Source organism: Staurois parvus, unplaced genomic scaffold (assembly GCF_062004578.1).
Source record: "Staurois parvus isolate SC_StPar_1 unplaced genomic scaffold, SC_StPar_1.0 ptg000679l, whole genome shotgun sequence".
NCBI classification, from domain to species: Eukaryota; Metazoa; Chordata; class Amphibia; order Anura; family Ranidae; genus Staurois; species Staurois parvus.
Window position 1 is genome coordinate 383,530 of NW_028318475.1, and position 21,635 is coordinate 405,164.

The window sequence follows — 21,635 nt, forward strand, 5'->3', positions numbered from 1 at the left end:
ATGGATTTCCTAACACTAAAATACACCAAAAATGTGCTGCATTTTTGGCAGAACAAGGCAATACTCATTAGTTCATTGAAGAGGAGGTTGGGTTGCCATTCAGAATAAATGTCACCTTATCACACCAATGCACATTACTGTACATTACTTTACATTGTGTAAATGTGCCCTGACTGATGGCAACCTAAGATGCTCAGAGAATACTACAGTAAAAGACCTTAACGTCAATTCACAGATGTAAATAAATAATTAAATTCATGTGGTAATTAACTAGTGGTCGAGGCATGCAGTATGTACTGGTTGTTAAGGAGTGGGCAATCACCGTCATCCTTAACGACCAGTAACTGTCATGGTTGTTATGGAGAGGGTGGCTACCGTGTCCTTAGCAACTGATGACATCATCAGTCAGCTGTCAAAGGAATTTCCCACTGACAGCTTAATGTGAAAAAAATAATTGCCGGCAATTAAAAATTAAGAAAAAAAATGGTATGGGGTCCCCCCTTATCGATACCAAGCCCTTATCTATACCAAGCCCTTTGGGTCTGGTGTTAATGTCAAAAGTAAATACAATGGTGAAGCTGGTGGTTGTGGGGAAGAGGTCCATGTCCCCATCAACATGGGTAGAAGGTGCTTTTTGGAGGCAGAGCTCACCCTGCCACAAAGCATCTCCCCATGTTGAGGGTATGTGGCCTGGTATGGCTTAGGAAGGGGGGGTTGCTCGCTTATCCTCCTCCTTTCCTGACCTACTGGGCCGCATGCTCAGAGATGGGTCTGGTATGAATTTTGCTTTTATTTTGGCATGCAGGTTCCCCTTGAAGTCCATTACAAACCTCATGCAAGGATTGGGAGGGGCCCCACACCATTTTTTTCTTAATTTTTAATTTCTGGCAATTCTTTTTTTACATTCAGCTGTCAGCGGGGAAACCACTGATAGCTGATGACTCGTTACATTACCGCATGTTTTCACTACTAAAATATCACATGACTAGCTAAAAATTTTATGAAACTGATGAAATATAATTCAGTTTCCCTTTGTTTCATGTATTCAACCTACCTAATGAAGTCTGACCAGTGCTCTGTGTTGAAGTACTAAAATTTGTATAGCTCGGAACTATAAAAGAAAGTAAATAAAAAAGTAGTCAATCCCATGGCATGTCTGCATTAAAAAAAGGAAAAACAATGGCATCTGCTTGTCAGTTTGACCGTAAATTGAAGGGCCCAGCACTCATTTTTCCCAATGGAACTACAGCTGAGAGATCAGATTTTATGCAGAATGTGTAAATACTAAAAGTGAATGATAATTCACGATGCCTTGTGTTAACATGAAGCCTTTTAATTTGAATCAAGAACTTAATGCACCAAAAAAGGTGCATGCAGAATTTTAGTCAGCACAATACACAGAAACACACACTAGCGTGCTGCCATACATTGCACTGTGTTGCAGCACAAGTGCATTGAGGAGGTGCCATCCAGAGTCAAGAGCAATCCATTGCACCAACACATGTAAAGTCCAGCCAGGTTGCACTGACAAGCAGGATGGCTGTCTGGAACCTTTTATTATAAACAATATTTCCTCAGGGCCCAATCACTCTGTTGAGCTGCATTAGCACACGCACATTAATGCATGTTATGCCACATGTTGCATTTAGGCAGGCCATTCATTTAAATTAGGGGTGTCCAAACTTTTTTCAAAGAGGGCCAGATTGGATGAAGTGAACATGGTGGAGGGCCGAACATTTTTCCGAACATTCTTTGAACCATTACAATTAAATGCAAATAAATTATTTTATGCCAAGTTAATTGCAAACGACATACTTTTCATTTCATAACATTAAGATCAACTGACAGCTGAGTTTTCACAATGTATTGAAAATAAATTTAAAAAAAACTTACCTGCACTAATGTGAAGGGTGAAAAAGGTAGCTGGAGCTGAAGTCTCTGCTCGGCAGCCAGGAGGGGAAGAGAAACACACTTCACGCTGGAAGCCCGGCCCTGACGTCACCGCCCTCTGTCGCTCCCAGCGCGGCGCAGTCACGCATGCGCACTGCTCTCAAGCAGAAGACTGTCTGCCACAGAAGGGAGGGCCGTGCGACAGCCGCATTTACACAGACCAGGGAGAACGCGCCGCAGTCAGGCATGCGCACTGCCCTCTGCTCTCAAGCAGAAGATTGTCTGCCATAGAAGGGAGGGCCACATTACACAGAGCAGGGAGGGCTGTTGGAGGGCCGTATTAAACCGACCCATGGGCCGTAAATGGCCCGCGGGCCGGACTTTGGACATGCCTGATTTAAATGGATTTCCTAACACTAAAATACACCAAAAATGTGCTACATTTTTGGCAGAACAAGGCAATACGTATTAGCTCATTGAAGAGGAGGTTGGGTTGCCATTCAGAATAAATGTCACCTTATCACACCAATGCACATTACTGGAGCACTATTATGTAAATGTGCCCTGACTGATGGCAACCTAAGATGCTCAGTGAATACTACAGTAAAATACCTTAAAGTCAATTCACAGAAGGAAATAAATAATTAAATGCATGAGGTAATTAAATAGTGGTCGAGGCATGCAATATGTACTGGTTGTTAAGGAGCAGGCAACCGCCGTGTCCTTAACAACCGATGACATCATCAGTCAGCTTTCAAAGGGATTTCCCACTGACAGCTGAATGTAAAAAAATAATTGGCAGCAATTAAAAATTAAGAAAAAAAATGGTGTGGGGTCCCCCTTTATCTATACCAAGCCCTTTGGGTCTGGTATTGATGCAAAATGTTAAAAAATGGTGTGGCTGGTGGTTGTGGGGAAGAGATCCTGGTCTCCATCAACATGGGGAGAAGGTGTTTTTTGGGGGCTGAGCTCCCCCTGCCCCAAAGCATCCCCCCATGTTGAGGGCATGTGGCCTGGTATGGTTTAGGAAGGGGGGGTTGCTCGCTCATTCTCCCCCTTTCCTGACCTGCTGGACTGCATGCTCAGATAAGGGTCTGGTATGGATTTTGTTTTTATTTTGGCAATGGGGGTTCCCCTCAAAGTTCATTACAAGCTTCATGTAAGGATTGGGAGGGGCACCACACTATTTTTTTCTTAATTTTTAATTTCTGGCAATTCATTTTTTACATTCAGCTGTCAGTGGGGAAACCATTGACAGCTGATGACTCGTTACATTACCACATGTTTTCACTACTAAAATATCACATGACTAGCTCAAAAATTTATAAAACTGACAGAAAATCATTCAGTTTCCCTTTGTTTCATGTATTTAACCTACCTAATGAAGTCTGACCAGTGCTCTTTGTTGAAGTACTAAAATTTGTATAGCTCGGAACTATAAAAGAAAGTAAATAAAAAAAGTAGTCAATCCCATGGCATGTCTGCATTAAAAAAAGGAAAAACAATGGCATCTGCTTGTCAGTTTGACCGTAAATTGAAGGGCCCAGCACTCATTTTTCCCAATGGAACTACAGCTGAGAGATCAGATTTTATGCAGAGTTCAAATACAATGATAATTCACGATGCCTTGCGTTAACATGAAGCCTTTTAATTTGAATCAAGAACTTAATGCACCAAAAAAGATGCATGCAGAATTTTAGTCAGCACAAGACACAGAAACACACACTAGCGTGCTGCCATACATTGCACTGTGTTGCAGCACAAGTGCATTGAGGAGGTGCCATCCAGAGTCAAAAGCAATCCATTGCACCAACACATGTAACGTCCAGCCAGGTTGCACTGACAGGCAGGATGGCTGTCTGGAACCTTTTATTATAAACGATAATTCCTCAGTGCTGCATTAGCACATGCACATTAATGCATGTTATGCCACATGTTGCATTGAGGCAGGCCATTCATTTAAATAGACTGCCTAACACTAAAATGCACCAAAAATTTGCAATACTGATGAAGTCACAACGCACGTGACGCAACGCGTCGGTACGCCATATCCGGTTTCTAGTTACGTCACTTCCGGTCACGTGGGGACGCATGTCTGGACGCAGCGGCCATATTGGTTTCCCTTACTTCATGTTACACACCTATGGGATGAGGTGAAACAGCTATTTGTGACAAGGAGACAAATGTGAGTGTAATTATTAGTTTTAAATCCGATTATTAAACAATATTACACTATGGGAAGTTCTTTTTGTGTCCTATATAACGATTGAGTGGAGGTGGAGTGGAAGTCCTGCGATCCCTTGATGAGCTACCAGCAATAAAGGATCGGCCATAGAGGAGATTAATAGCCCTTTGGCCCTGTGTGGGTCAGTGTGGGGAGGTGAGCAGGCATTGCTGCCATTTGAGGATTTTTGAGCGCTAGAAGTGAAGATCACTCTTCTTGTTTTCACAAGTTACACCTGCATGGACTTGTTTTTTTATATGCACATTGATGATTTATGTGTGTGAATCACAATTATCAGTTTATCAATTGGATTTATGAATTATTTGGATATATATTTATCACTTATTACATTGTTTATCACTCATTTATACTTTTGTGAATGTATTAGTATATTTTCATACAGCACTATGAGTTATTAATGGCACTATGTTATATATATTATTTATAGCGCTTCACTAATTTATAGACACACTATTAAAAGATAGTAAACAAAACTCCAAGCCCTGCTTATCAAAATGCCAATAGGCATGACATCCATACAAGCTGGTACTGACACATGTCAAAGTTTTATTAATACAGCGCCAAGCTAACCCAGATTTACACATCTTGTCTTCTTTGGCCAACTGTCTTGTGTCATTTTCCTGCCATATTAATCCAGTGATTAGCCTTAGTTCACACAAATAGGTCAGATATTATAACCACACAGGGCACACTGCTGGGGGCAGAAAGGCCGAAAGAGATAACTAAGCCATTGTGCATCAATACACCTAGAACATTGGAAAAGTAGAGCAAGATGTTAAAGTTCAATTGAAAGGGCTACCTAATTCATCAAAATGTACTAAAAAAAAGTGCATGCAGCATTTTTGGCAGCACAGGGCACAGCATGTAAGTGTGTTGAAGGAGTGCCATTCAGAGTGGTACGGCGTTGCACCAATATGCTTTACTGCGGTGCAATAGTTTATGCAGACCCTTACTGATAGCAACTTAGGATAAGGCTATATACCACCCTAGACCAGTGTTTGTCAACCTTTTCTCAATCAAGGCACCCTTTAAAATTATGGACAGTCCCGAGGCACCCTTTAAATTTACAGACAGTCTTGAGGCACCCCATTCTAAAATGTGGTGCCTCAAGACTGTCCATAATTTTAAAAGGGCACCCCATTCTTCAATGCAAAAACCTATTCTAATAGTTTTATATAATGCAACAACATCCACACATGTAGGACACCCAACATTAGAGGTGATTTATCCTTCCAAAGCAAATACACTTTTGCACGCTGTTACTGAGTAGTATTCCAGTGTTTCTCTTCTCCTTCAATTTTTCTCCATGACTGAGCTAATGTGACCCCAGCACTGACAGAGAGAGGCAGGGGAGGGTCAAACAAGGATGCTGTGCAGGTGGCTGACATCCTCCTTATCAACTGATGTCACTGGTTGTCAGGACGCCAGTGACTATAAGGTCATAATAGTGCACGATGGAAACCTGTGGCTTTGTGTAACTAAAAGGCAGGCTCCTTCCACCCGCTGGCTTGTATACGTTTTGGGCAATTTTTAGACATTTTGCCAAGGCACCCCTGAAGAAACCTCAAGGTACCCCAGGGTGCCTGGGCACTCTGTTTGAGAAAGGCTGCCCTAGACCAAGGTTTCAGTTGGATAAACAGGAATCAGCTCCTGATGTAAAAAGAAATACTTATATGATAATGTACAATGTATAAAAGGCTGTAATAACAAAGCAGACTGGATCTGTCCTGTGTTTTTGTCTCATAAGTGTATGGAAACTCCTTAGTTTTCATCTGGTGACCCTGCAAATAACACATATCCTGTTCATATCCTGTTCTAGTGTGGCTACATTCACTCACTCTACTGTATCTGTGGAGGAGCCGTGATTGTCACCATAGGCTGCTTTCTTTCTGTGCTTTATCTCCATTACATGGCTAGCAAGAAAATTTGTATTTTACAGAAGATACCTTCCAAGGAAAATAACATTTGTGATTTCAGTTCAACTCACAGGACACATGATTTCTGGCAATACCAACAAGTATTATCTTTTATTTTTATCTGGTGATCCTGACATACTTCTTGTCCTAGGGTAACAATGCTCACTCACTGTGCTGTATATTTAGAGATGCAGCAATGTCGCTCTAGATTGCTCTCCTGATTTGGTCTACAAACTCCTCCCCTTCCCCTCATTTTCATTTCATAAAAAGGATGGGTTTTGTAGTTCACAGAAGGTGGGAAATCTAACATTGTTTAAGATTTCAGTTCAGTACACAGGAATAATAGATTTCTATCTAGATAAATAGGTATTTTTCTGAACATGCAAAAAAATGTACTCAGAAAAAAAAATAAGTGCAGCTACCAAATCCAAGAACTGGTAAGCTGCAATGTATTACATTTTTGTCTTGGGTTTAGATATACTCTAACAAACCCATGTGACTTGATCACCTCCACCAGTCTGTAGATTAGTGTTATTTAAAAATTAGTACTTCGGTAAGAATATAGATAACTGGAAAAATGCTAATAAATATGAAAAACATGCAGTGCTGTAAAAATAAAACTATAAAAACTATAAAAAAATTTTTGTTACCAACAGTGAATCACCTAAAATCAGTGACAACTCATAAGACAAACCCAAAGTGTGCAGAATACATTGCAAATAAATATCAAAACAAAATGTGTGTGTTAAAATATATATGCAGTACATCTGCCCAGAAACTTTCAGTAATTACCCGCGATTTTCAGTGACACTCTTCGAGTGAATCAACACTCCTTCTTAGGACCAATGTGGGTGAAAAAACCTCCTCCTTCCACCACAAATCACCACATGAGTGTATTATGTGCTCACCCTTTCCTAGACCTTCAAACTACAGGTCTATGTAAGCCTGATGGGAAAAAAATTTCCAGTATCAGATATGGACCTCCACTCCACCTCCTGTTGGCAGGTTCAGCTACTTTACACTCAGATGGCTGAAGGGCTCTCCCCTTTCTTCCACCACCTCTTTTCCCAGACATTTACATAGTGTTGTTAAAAGAAGAGGGGATGCTACACTGTGGTAAATTTGGCCCTGTGTCAACTTTTTTGAGACACGTTGCTGCCATCAATTTCAAAATGATCTTATTTTTTCTTCTGGTACATTTTCTCAGTTTAAACATTTGATATGTTTTCTGTCTTTGATTGTGAATAGAATACATGTTCGTGAGATTCGCAAATCATTGCATTGTGATTTTATGTAGTTTTTACACAGCGTCATAACTTTTTTGGAAATGGTGTTGTATATAAATTTTAACACACATTTTGTTGTAATTTTTATTTGTAATGTATTCTGCATTCTTTGGGTTTGTCATATGGTTTTTCACTGATTTTAGGTGATTCACCTAATACATTTTTTAGTTGTATTTTTAGAGCATGGCACGTTTTGTATTTATTAGCTTTTGTGAGAGAATCTCATTGTGCTAGCTTCTTAGTTAGGGAGAGGTTTCATCAAAGTCAGTGCACAGTGACTCTATTTTTGTTTTTTCTCAGTGGAAAAATGCTGTTAAACTACATTTCTTAAAGACAGCTTGTTTTCCTTGCAGATAAGCCTGTTTTCAGTAGAAATAATTTTGACATTTAATATTTTTAGATGCCATGATTCTGGAGAGTAATGTACTTTACTCCCAAGAGTGTAGGCAACACACGACAAAAGTTATCTAATTTACAGTAGGACATGGAGAAAATGGGAAAATGTCAATGTTACCTATAGTAACTAATTAGATTCCTTGTTCCATTTTACTAGAGAATAAAATATAGCTTTTGTTCTGTTGTGGTGAGTTTGTCCACTTATTCAAGTGAATAGATAGCCATAACGCAACACAAGCATGTAAATGAACCTGCATTTATTGCACTTCAGCAGACCAAGCTAGTGTGAATGGACACTTAATGGTAGTAATTCAAACATAGTTGGATTTGCTGATTAGACTTAGGCCGTATAAACACTTTGCGACCCATTTCTTTACCGTGTTTTTTGGCACGTTGGCCATGCGACAGCATAGTTCAGCTCATTCACTTAAATCGGCTGCCCTAAACTCAACAAACATGGCAAAGTAGATAATGTACCTTTTTTGGCACCAAGCCAAGTGCATTTTGTAGTGCACATTTTTCTGTGTTTTTCACATGACAAAACACAGGATTTCTACCCATGTTTGGAATGCCATTAATAAGTAATGGCACCACAACAGAGATGCGCACTTTGTTGAACTTTTGTTTTGCACTTGCTGACTGATTTTAGCCCTTGCAGAAAATGTGCTAAATAGTGCCAGTTTTCTGGAAGATACAACTGATTTCCTGAACAAGCTCCAAAATATACAATTACCACCAAAAGGACTTCTACTATGTGACTGTGGATGTAGACTTTCTCTACAGCAAAATCCCTTTCAACGTGGAAACTGCTGTATGTCACAGATTCTTATCACCAAACCAGAAATACAATGCAGAAGATATTATACTGCTCATTGAATTCATTCTCCCAACTATTTCACTTTGATAATAACTTTAATCTTCAGTGTATGAGTACTGCAATGGGAAGTAAAATGGCACCAGAAAAATGCTAACTAAAAATGGCATACCCAGTAGACAAATATATCAACAGCTGACAACAATATCCTTTCGCTATATTGATATTTTCATTATATGGAAGGAAGGGAACGTCTATAAAAGTACTTATTGCTTAATGCTTTTCACCCTTCAATCAAACTAAACATTGACTGATGAAGTACAAATGTGAACTTATTATTTGGCAGACCCCAACGACAAATTTCTCAGCAACATACAACAAAAACTATACAGTGCATACAATCACTATATTGATAATATTTTCATCATAAGGACAGAAATTTAAGACAGTCTAAAAATTTAATGAATGGCTAATATGATTCAGCCATCAGTTAAACTAAAACTGGGCTATTCAAGCACACATGTGAACTTCCTAGACAGTACAAAATCCATCAGGGATGACAAACTGCACACTTCAATATATATATCTCCATAGTTCCAACTTCCACTCCCAGCACACCAATCAAGCCATCATACATAGCCAGGCCACTAGATACCACCATATATGCTCTGACCTAGAAGGCAGAAATAAACGTCTATTGGCAAATTCCATCCTTCAGAAAGATTACAGCAACAAAACCATCAGAAAACCAAAGAAAAAAATCCTCTTCAATACAAAGAGATTTAAAAAAATAGTTATGTACCTCTAGTAACCAAATACAATCCAAAACTAGAAGGGACAAGTAAGATCATTAAAGAGCCCATCATAACAGAGGACAAAACCCTAAAAGAAATAATCTAATAACCCCCAATGATGGCCTTCAGGCAACCACCCAACCTCAAACATATATTAAGCAGCAGGAAACTCCATTCTGTTTACAAGGACACAAAGAAGGGAATAAAACCTTGCAAAAAGAAACGCTACAAACTGTGCAGCCACATCAATCCATTTTAAAAAATGTCACACAAAAGGAACCTTTAATATTACAGGATAAAACAGCTGCACCTGCTGTAATTATTCAATAGAGGAGATGGGACTTTTAGGATGCATAAACATGAATATCAAACATATTAAAAAGTTATATAATTTTTATTTAGTATTTTTGTAAAAAAAACACAACAAAAAAGGAAAAAATACAGAAATATAAAAACAATTTCAGTAGTAAGAGTAAAACTGAGATTCAAACTTGGTTATGTAATTGTAGTTACTCCCTACATGTTTCGCCCTCACGGGCTTCTTCAGGGGAGATTTTTTTGAAGAAATTTCAATTTAGACTGCAGTCTAAAGGTATATCAAAGGAATATTATACAATTACCAAACAACTTAAATATATCCAATACAAAGTATTTAATCAAATATATATATATGGGACTCAATGGCTCAACCTGAATGTGAAAGCTCACAGAGCATGTAGCGAGTAACTACAATTATTTTTAATTATTATTTTTTACAAAAATAAAAAAATATTACTTTTTAAAATGTTTGGTATTCATGTTTATGCACCCTAAAAGAGCCATCTCCTCTATTGAATATTTGCAATTTTAAGGGATGTGGTGCAATAATCATATCTGGTCGCCCGCTCTCCACTTCACTGTTATTGCTCCTGCTGTAATGCGGTGGAGCAACAAGTGCAAGCAAGGATGTTACATTGGGGAGACAGGGCTGAAATAAAAACAAAAGAATGACTATTCATATACCATCATAAAGAAACCTAACAAAAAAGATTACGGTACCCCTGTGGGGCATTATTTCTCAAAATCAGACCATTCCATGGAAGACATGAATGCTTTGGTTCTTTAAGAGAATGTGATGTGTTAGTGTTTCTAATACTTACCTGTATATGTCTCAACAAGAGTCTGAGTGGTTGTGCTAACAGGAACCTGGGTGTCTGTACTGCTTGGTACTGTAAAGGTAAATAATGAAACCGCATAGTTATTTAAAGTATGAAAATCTGATGTTCACTATTGATTCTGCAGAACAATCCATTAGAATGAAGGACATACAGGTTGCTAAAAGCATGGCAGGGAAAATCCATTTAATAGGAATATCTTAGACAAAGCTTATTAACCACTTCAATACCGAGCACTTTTACCCCCTTCCTGCCCAGGCCAATTTCACATGAAATTTCACCACTGGGGTTTTTATTTTTTGCTAAATTAACAAAAAAGTCCAAAACACGTCTTTCTTTGTTTCTGTTATAAAAGTTTGCAAATAAATAATTGTTCATAAATTTAGGCCAAAATGTATTCTGCCACATTTCTTTGGTGAAAATAACCCAAATCAGTATTTATTATTTAGTCTGTAGGAAAGTTATAGAGTTCACAAACTATGGGATATATCTGAAGATTGATCAATCCTGAAGTACTGACAGCCAATCTAATTTCTTGAGGCCCAAAAAATGTCAGAACAGTACAGATATCCCCCCAAATGATCCCTTTTTGCAAAGTAAACAGTCCGCCGTATTTCATAAGAGCCATGGCGAGTTATTTGAAGTTGTAATTTTTTTGTCATAAGTTTTCGGAAAGTGAAGAAATTAAAAATTAATTTTCACATTTTTTTTTTTACATACTGTCACCACTGCAGTACAGTGTCAGCATATAACTGGTGTGGCAGTGATCAGGGACACTGACTGGTGACAGTACAAAAAAAATTGATAATTTTAAATTTTTTTTCATTTCTTTATTTATTTTTTTTTTTATATTACATTTTTTCCTCTTTTTTTAAGATTTTTTTTCATATTGCACTATGACCAAAGTAGTATAATGTTTCCATAGTAACAGGAAGTGATCAGTATTTTTTTTTTTGATTGCTTGTAGCAAAGAATTTATTTGCTATAAGCAAGCATTTAGCTGAATGAAATCGATTCATTCAGGTTTTTTTTGTTGTGATTAGCTGTGATTGGCCACGGCTAATCACATGACACAGATGGGCTGTGATTGGCCCAGCCTGTGCATGTGATCGCTGTGGCCATTCACAGCTAGACACACTTGTATACAATGGATGGCATGAAAGGAAGTCATCCATTGTATACAACTGTCATGTGACCTGCTGTGATTGGTCACAGCAAGTCACATGGTACTGGCAATGGGGCAAGTACACAGATCTGTCATCGGCTGTGTCTAAGGTACACCGACGTTGGCAGATCTCACCACAGCGCGGCCCTGTGGGCGCACGTGCAAAGCACGATCCAGGAAGGACGTCAAGTGACACCCTCCCGGAGAGACGAGGTGTTCGCCTGGCCATTATTTGACTATAGTCAAATGACGGCCTGGCGGTAAGTGGTAAATAGCACTATAAGTATCTTGTTAAAGTAGTCACTTCAAAAGTCATAATAGTCTATTCCAGAACATTTTCTTTCCCCAACATGCCTTTGTATAAGAAGGCTGAGCAGTAATGTGCCTTATGAAATAGTTGTCAAAACTCCTTAGTAATGACCCACTCTCCTCAAAGTCTTGTTCTGGCACCTTCTTTATTTGGGTGTAAATAACATTTTTCCACAGAACAAAGGCAGAATTTTTCAGTCACAGAAGACACAACACTACGAGTTGGTGCTTCAGAACTCCAAAGAGGAAGTGCTTTATACAGAACCTTCAGGAGGACCAAAGTTGGAATGGGAAGCTCATGGTATGTGAAGATGTCTACCTTTTACAGTCAGTTTGAGGAACATTTAAACATTTGTAGCTACTACCAAAGCCATAGCAAATGCTCCAAAGCAGATCCTACTAGTTTGAAATTTCATCAGCCAAGCTGGGTTTTTCTGTTGATCACTAGTCTATCCCCCATGAAAAGACAATATCTGCACTGCATGCACATCCATTGAAACAATCATGCAAGTTTATTCCACACAAGTTTGCATTTTTGGAAAAAGACCTCATGTTAAAAAAAATTGTTTAGTGAGTGAATAGTGCATGCGCAGCCAGCTGCCACCTGCTACTGTAGACACCTTGAAACCCTTCTTTCTCCTATTTTCACATATTACTAAGCATTGATTTTTACTATTAACCTTTATGAAGTGCCAAAATGTTATGAAGTGGTGTACATTAAATAATACTCGGGCTGAAAAATATGGAGCGCATATAAAAACACAAACCTATTTTCTATTTTCTCCTTCTATTTGGCACAGTCACATTAATGTGAATTTTAAATTGGTGACTTTATTATTCTATGTTTTAATAACTAATATTTATTATCAGTTATCAAGTATTGTGAGAATTTATATGAACTTAGAAGTCAATATAATATATTTAGATGGGAAGTGACTATAGATTAAAGGAAAAAATAATGTTTATATTATTATTAAAAGTGAATACTTGTGAGCTACTATGACTGAGGTATTCAATATATTATTAGTAATTATAAACTACCTAAATATTATACTGGGTGCGCTGACACTTTCACAAACTCACTTGGTTGTGTGTCTAATAATCAATTTATATATACTTATAATGCCGCGCTCCTACTATAAATTCTTAATCACATATTATGTGTCACTCATCTAAATAAATAAATAAACTAAATAGTGATAATTGATAATAAATAATTAATGTGACATATAGATCAATATGTATAAATTAAACCAATATTGTGCTAAATTATACCATGTGTGCTCAATCAATGATATCAATACAATAAATTGTGCAAATATAATACATAAAGTGCATGAATAAATTAAAAAGTCTTTTTTATAAATTAGTGCAATGTGCAATGTGCAGGTGAACTCCTTAATCCCTCTTTCCAGGTGCCGTGTAGTCTCAATATGCGCTCACCTTAATATTTGCCCAAATAAATTTAGGCAAATAAACTTTTTGTCCTTCCAGGACTGGTGGGATGATGCTCCTATATATGGTATTCCAAATGGAAGTGAAGGCCTGCTCAGATCCTCTTTTTATCTCCTCTTACTCCATACACATAGCCACTCATGGATAGACCTTTGGAGCATATGTGAAAATCTCCTATTTCCTAAATTTATTTGGGCAAATATTAAGGTGAGCGCATATTGAGACTACACGGCACCTGGAAAGAGGGATTAAGGAGTTCACCTGCACATTGCACATTGCACTAATTTATAAAAAAGACTTTTTAATTTATTCATGCACTTTATGTATTATATTTGCACAATTTATTGTATTGATATCATTGAATGAGCACACATGGTATAATTTAGCACAATATTGGTTTAATTTATACATATTGATCTATATGTCACATTAATTATTTATTATCAATTATCACTATTTAGTTTATTTATTTATTTAGATGAGTGACACATAATATGTGATTAAGAATTTATAGTAGGAGCGTGGCATTATAAGTATATATAAAATGTTTATATTATTGCTGTTGCTATATTTATATTTATTATTATTATACAGGATTTTTATAGCTCCAACAGTTTGCTCAGCACTTTACAATATAAAGGGAGACAATACAGCAACAATACAGTTCAATACAAGAGGGATAGGAGGGCCCTGCTCCTTGGAGTTTACAATCTAGGAGTTTATAAATTGTATGCATTGAGGATGTTGACCTATTGGTCTTCATCCTTCAATTAAGTCAAGTATGCTTGCAAATCTGTGATTTTCTGGCAGATTATTAAAATATTACTACTATATGCATCTCTAAATGCTTTTAAGGGTTGATTTTAGGCTGTCTGACCTTCTCCCTGCATTATGGAAGGCCATGCAATCTATGGTCATAGGTTTTCTTCCTGCAGCTATTCTTCTGATAGCCTGATTACAGTGAAATAAGTGAATAAAAATAGAATACAACTGGATGATGATAGCCTGGGAGTGAGAGAGATTATGCTTGCAAAGTAGAGGAATCGTAGACATGCTTGGTCAACGATCACATCAATACCAAAAAATACAGAAAACAAAATAAAAATGTAAATTATAAAAAAAAAAAAAAAATATGGCTGGAAAATTGCCACTCTGGAGCAACCCACGCCAGGAAATTTCCACTAAATAATGTGCAAAGAGTTTCAGTGCAAAAAGCTTAGATGAAGTTTGGCTCATGCCTCCGATGTCTGCTGCCTGTCCAGCCACTTTATATTGGTTGCTATTATATCAAAACATCACAGTCTAAATTTTACTGGCAATCCATATTGTAAACGGTAAAAAATCTAATACATATCCAAAATATGTGATGCCAAAATATGGCATATCTGGCACAGTCTATGAAAATCATACTGTTCCGTAAAACCACACACAGCCTAAAGGCATCTCCTAAGCATGTAATTGAAAGGATTGGTGTTTTTCTTTTGTGTTCCTTGAAGTTGGTTTAAAAAATGTATTGCTTTGTTAAATATCCAATATGGAAGTACCCATGTCTCCATGCCCCTTTTTGACAATAGCTTGCCTAAAGTTTAAGGGGTTTAATGCAAAGTTCATTTTTCACAGACTTCACACAGGTTACAATTAACTCATTGCGAACCGAACCTAGGCAGAATTGTTCATCCCTGATTTACTAAAGAAGTAATTTTTAGTCTAGCCTGTGTTCACTTTAGATGCATACAGTATATTGCCAGCACACCTTGAAGCCTCAAAATAGTGTCCAAAAATGGATTAAAGAGATCACATCACAGCAGTAAATTACATTTCGTGGCCACCCTAGACCCCTTCATCAGACATGTGATAAGTACAAACAGCAAACTCGGTACAGTGACATTTAAAGCACCATTCACCAATCAATTTTGAGTTGTTAGCCTGAGTTGTTGTTAGCCTGAGTTGTTGAGTTGTTAGCCGTAAAGCCTCATGGTTAACATTCATCTACAATTTAGCCAGGCTTATAATGTATACGTAACACTATCAATAGGACAGATATATGAATTGGACCAACACTCAGATGTTACCATAATGTGAATCTGTTCGTTGCCCAAGGGTGAAGGGGTTGGGACCAAGAATGGTCTTTCAAGAATGGTCAGGACTTTCATGACTTGGACAGAAATAAAGGTCCCATGTGCAGTCTGTTCCTAGGATCCTTGGACCCAAAGATAAATGTAAAGCCTAACAGAGGTACTTGCTAGTCTCCAAGCGTAGTTTTACATGTCATCGGATTTTTTAATATAGCTGGAGCTGAACATTTAATGTAAAAGCGTTACCCAAAATATAAAAAAAGTTTGTACTTACTACTGTTAACAAGGTTTTGTGCCACATCATATGTAATTTCTAAAAGTGAAAACAGTAATTAATAATTACTAGTTATTTATACAAATTGGTATGTGTGTATGTATGTGTGTGTGTATATGTCTATATTACTACATGTAAGAACCCCAGCAGGGATTCCCATGATTACCTGTGAGAGGCAGCCCCATTGAAATCAATAGGAGGTTAGGAGCTCCCGCAGCTTATCACACCCACTCCCATGTAATCGCTCATACAGCAATCACATGTGAGCAATTGGTCCTGGATGCAGGCAATCTGCTTCCAGGGCTGATCACTTACATGTGATTGCTGCATAAGGGATTACATGCAAGTGGATGTGAATAGCTGCAGGAGCCCGTAGAGTCCCATTGGTTTCAATTGGGCTGCCTCTCACAGCTAAACTCAGAAAACCCTCTCTGGGGTTCTCGCACATAACTGAAATGCTTGTACATTCAAAAGTGTGAATGCACCTTAAGGGTGGGAATTATTATAAAAATCTCATTTCACAACTTTTAATGCTGAAAGTAGTCCTGCTCTTGTTCTCACATCTGCTCAGAAGAAGTCAAGGAAAGATAAAAAAGAGGAAGAAACTTATTTTTTCCTAAATCAGTCATGAGTTGTCCTACTTACCTGTCAGTTGCAGTGAATTCCTGTCAATGTTGAATTGTGCCGTGTTTGTATTTTTCATGCTTTCTGAGAATATCTTCTGAACAGATACATTTTTGCTGAATAAACTATCAAAATTTAAAGTCATCACAAATTCTGGGATAACACTTCCAGGGCTGAGGAAAAAAACAAGAACATGTTACGTAAATACACATCAAGCACACTTAGGCTTCATGCACATGAGCAAATTTGCCTGTGTGGTGTAAAGAGGCTACTTGTTTCCTCTAACATGAAAATTAAGAAAGAAAAAAAGCAACACTAAATAATATGTATAGTATACTGTATAATTTACTGCATATGAAAAATGATATTATGCTTAGAACTCTCTAAACTGCAATGTGCCATAAATAAACTGCAAAAATATAGTAATATTCCTGTGCAAAAAACTTAAAGTGCTGGAAGTACCATACTGTACTTATGCTAAAAGCATATAAACTTCATAAATTGTGCAAACTAAATCACAAGTCCATAAAGTTCAATAAAACTAGAGAAATCAATAGGCGTCCATTTAAAAAAAATGGTGGACTATATTATTTTGGGTGAATGATTTTTGATTTAAATAATTTAATTGAACTTTATGGACTTGAGACTTAAGTTTCACAATTTTAGAGGTTTATATGCTTATAGCATAAGCACACAGCGTCAAACTTTCAGCACTTTATTGAATTTTTTGCACAGGATCATTTCTATATTTTGCAGTTTATTTATTGCATGTTGCACTTTATAGTGTTCTAAGCTCATGGTGTTTTTCATATATATTATATATCACACATACTAATTAATGCTGCTATTTTTTTTCATTTTTTCTTTGTTATCTGGCTTGGTGTTAAAGGTACACCTGTTGGTAGCTGTTGGGTCTTTTTTGGGTGGATAAGAATTTGGGGCCAAGTGGGATACTCGTAATAATTTCATAATCGTAAAAATTAAGCCTTGAAATGTATATAAGGAACACAGTGTAACTGCTCAGGGCTGCAGTTTTTCACCTAGGCACAGCTATACAGCAGTTACTGGATGCAGCTGATGTGGGCTACTTGTTGTCTCCTAAAAGATAATTTGATGTATGTAAGAAAGTGTAGATATTATGGTCATAACAGTTACTTCATCCCAGATATTAGTTCAATTTAATTCTGCCTGTAAATTTAAATCTGAATCATGCACAGAAAAAGTTGCACAGCAAAGGCTTGAAACAACAAATGTACCCATCTCATGCATGGGGAGCTCTGTAAAAACTGTAAATTACAGAGAACCTAGGGAAGGTGAGTTGACTTTCTGGCTTTAACACAACTTCAGTGTTCCCTAGATGATATTTTTGGCCTGCTGATTTATTTCTCATTGCCCAGAATTCTTTAATGCATACACCATGCTATGCAGTACATTACGGACTGACTGCTCTTTTTATAGCAAATGTCCAAATACATTTTTATTCCCTTTAGAGGAACAACCACAGGAGTCAGGCTTCAGCCACTCCCAGTCCTGTGATGATAAGTCAAGGCTACAACCCTCTTGGCACCCTCCCGCCCAACATTCTTTGAAGGAGCTGGGCAGAAAATTGTTGGCTGAACATTGCCTGTCTTTAACATAGTTAAAGGAATTTTTTTTTGGTTCAGTCCACAACAGGGGCGGATTGACCATTTGGAAACTCAGGCACTGCCCAAGGGCCCGGGGTCAGTAGGGGGCCCCATAAGATGCCCCTGGTACCTTTTTCATAAGGTTTTTTGAGTTTGGGCAAGGACACAGGGGCCCCTTGATCCCCTATTGCCTGGGGGCCCCATGAGTTGTCAGTCCGCCCCTGGTCCACAATCTAAGAAAAAAAAGTCTACGTGTGTATGACCAGGTTTATACTACAGGAGATAGGTGTGGACATTATTCATGTATTTCAAAATATTCAATTTACTGCTGAAATCAACGGTCACATACCTTAGACTGACAACTTGTACCTTTTTGTATTCATTTCTCAGCTCTGAAGAATTAAATATTGAATCGATCTGCAACAGATACAAATGCAATCAACACTAGTAGTACTCCAAAATGATATTATACAAAGCAATATTGATATAATAAAACTTGAATTAATTACGTTCAATACTTTATTTTAAGCATATTTACAATTTAAATAACCTCTTTAAATTTTCACATTTTCTTTTAAATGTATAAGCTATCATGAGACACTGAAAACATCTGAAAATGTGACTGCATAATTGAGACTCTGGCATATGAAGTCATAAATCAGACACATGGGAGGTTATTTACTGAAACTGGTGAGTGCAAAATCTGGTGCAGCTCCCAGGTTTTATTGCCAAAGCTTAATTGCACAAGCTGAAGTTAGAAGGTGATTGTCTACCATGCACAGCTGCACCAGATCCTGAGCGAACCAGTTTTAGTTAATGTGCCCCATGTTGTCTTACATTCCTAGATTTCTATTCATTTAAAATCTGCAATATATTACGATTTCGGTTCTGATCATATAGTTTAAAGCAAAAGGAATGAGTTTGCCAGTCATACACACCTGTGGACATAGTGATTGCTGCTAAATAGTAAAAACTTGTCAGCAAAATGTCCAAGAAATGGACTGTACAGGTTGTTTAGTTTAGGATGGACAGAGACAAGAATTATGTGGCTACTATACTAGCTAGAAATGACTGGATCAAACATCTCACGATTGTTGTACCTTCAGGCAGTGGCAATTTATCATGCCTACCATTCTGTTTGGATATGATAAGTTGAACTGAAAACCATGCCAGATTGATATTGCAGGGTAGTTAGTGCTGAAGCATTCATGCCTTGCCCACCCTTTTTCCCATGATCTGTTTGGATATGAGCAGTAGGACTGAAAGCCATGCCAGATTGATATTGCAGGGTAGTTAGTGCCGGAGCATTCATGCCTTGCCCACCTTTTTTCCCAAGAACTGTTTGGATATGATCAGTTGAACTGAAAGACATGCCAGATTGATATTGCAGGGTAGTTAGTACCGGAGCATTCATGCCTTGCCCACCCTTTTTCCCATGATCTGTTTGGATATGAGCAGTAGGATTGAAAGCCATGCCAGATTGATATTTCAGGATAGTTAGTGCCGGAGAATTCATGCCTTGCCCACCCTTTTTTCCATGATATGTTTGGATATGATCAGTTGGACTGAAAGCCATGCCAGATTGATATTGCAGGGTAGTTAGTGCTGGAGCATTCATGCCTTACCTACCCTTTTTCCCATGATCTGTTTGGATATGATCAGTAGGACTGAAAGCCATGCCAGATTGATATTGCAGGGTAGTTAGTGCCGGATCATTCATGGCTTGCCCACCCTTTTTCCCATGATCACCACCACCAATGACAAAGAGTTTGCCAGTGTGTTCCCTGCATTGCTCTTCCTTTCTCTTGATGTGGTTGTGCTGTGTCTAAATTTGTGACTAAATTTTAAAGTCCTTGGATGACTTTAATCTGTGAGCTTCCTAAGCTAAGGGAAGGGGGTGCTTGTTCTGACTCTTAGTATGTTAGAAGGGGTTATGGCCAAAGGAGAAGGCAAGATCGAGGAGAGGGCAGACCTCTAGTAAGGGGTGTACAAGGTAGGCCTATGGCCTGGGAGGAACCAAGACCATGACTTTGGGACATACTGGGATATGGTAAGCCCCCTCTCTGCCACTACCATAGGATGAGTCCAGTTACAAACTGAGTTTTTCCTCCATAACTGTGGTTATACTGTACTAGTTGAACAGAATTATGCAGTGAAATTTGTACCATGTTCTTACTCTTTGTGAAGAAACTCTGCACAGTGAAAGAGTTAAAGAAAGACACTTTGCCTTTGTGTAATACTGAGGGTAACTGATTTTAGACACAGTGGATGCAATTGCTTGAAGGCTAAAGGCAGTTGGGCACAGCAGTAAAGTTCTACAGTGGTTCACCAACACTCAGGCTCAGTCTATGCCTAGGGAATGCCATGAGCACCTGGTTTGTAAATTTGAGTGTTGGTGATCAATTACATGGGTGAGTTGGAGGGGGTGACCAGGTAGGTTCCCCAGAGTACTGGTTAAAACACATGAGCACCTGTGTTTCATTGGCCCCAGCTGTAATGTAAGAAAATGTTAATTGCATCACCTTAGTACAGAGGCATCTGTAGAAAGTGTGTAGTGCCCCTGCAAAGAGAACTGATAATTAACTGTACTGGATATCAGTGGGATGTACTGGTGCTCAGGCACACTATCCTTGCAAAGCTGCTGAACAGGAGGCCTATGTAGCTCCACAAACTGGCTTAACAAGCCATACACTACGGACCTTCCTTTATGTAGATGTTTGAATGATCAGCTAATATTTTAATATACATTCTGATATCTATGTCTTGTGACCTTTAACAAGGCAGAGACACGGGTTCTGAAAAAGGCATCCCCCGTATCCATATACACTGGCACAGGAGACTTTGACAAATACACAGTGGCTTAGCAAGAGTTTAACAGTGTTCATGATCAATTGTTTCAGTGGTGCAAAAATGTTCTTCTATTTTTACAATATATGAAAAGAAAGATTCACATTTCTCTAAAGCTAATAAAAACTACTTACAAATCCTTCAATTTGAACAGCCATTGACTGAAATTCAAGGCTACTGCTTTTCCTATAATCTTCTGTATAGTTTAAATTTAAAATCCTAAAAGAACCGCTATAATACGCAAGGCTGGATCCTGATTTGCTGCTTGTTCCTGTAAAAAGAAGCAAAGTTTGTCTATTAAGATTTTATGCCACATGCCCTTAAAACCATTTGTCAGTTTCCTTGTTTTATTAGCTTGGTATGTTAATAATTGATATCACAGATAAAACATTTTTCTACAGCATGCGGTTTTTTTATATTTGTGCTAGCAGATGCTTTGGGCTGCTGAGACATAAAGTAGTACACCTGGCCTACAGGAGAATGGTGTCATTTCATGCATTGTAAATATAATATTTCACCATTTTAATAACAATGTATTTAACAATGAAAGTCTATGCAAACCCTAACAAGGTACTCACTTTTGATGTTTTAAGTATACCACTGAATACTTTTTGCTATATCTGTTTGGTAAATGTAAATATACTGGTTGATCCTGCCAGAAATCCAGTGATCTTGTAATTTCTTTGCACTGCTATCTCAAGCACTCTTATCAGCCCACCAAAGGTTACCTCTGTTAACTACAGAACACCTCCCCATGTTGTGTAGA

At 37.9% G+C, this 21,635-nt stretch overlaps 1 protein-coding gene across 1 annotated transcript in view; it reads right to left on the bottom strand.

Annotated features, from left to right (window-relative positions):
- The window catches only part of LOC149447611 (transmembrane protease serine 11D-like), a 69,971-nt gene that overhangs the window by 31,353 nt on the left and 16,983 nt on the right, over nucleotides 1–21,635 (bottom strand). The window contains exons 4-7 of the mRNA XM_089652296.1: nucleotides 21,004–21,140; nucleotides 18,372–18,439; nucleotides 16,419–16,570; nucleotides 15,774–15,812 (exon numbers count right to left, since the gene is read on the bottom strand). Of these exons, the coding sequence (XP_089508422.1) occupies nucleotides 15,774–15,812; nucleotides 16,419–16,570; nucleotides 18,372–18,439; nucleotides 21,004–21,140 (396 nt within the window). The remainder of the gene's footprint in view (nucleotides 1–15,773; nucleotides 15,813–16,418; nucleotides 16,571–18,371; nucleotides 18,440–21,003; nucleotides 21,141–21,635) is intronic.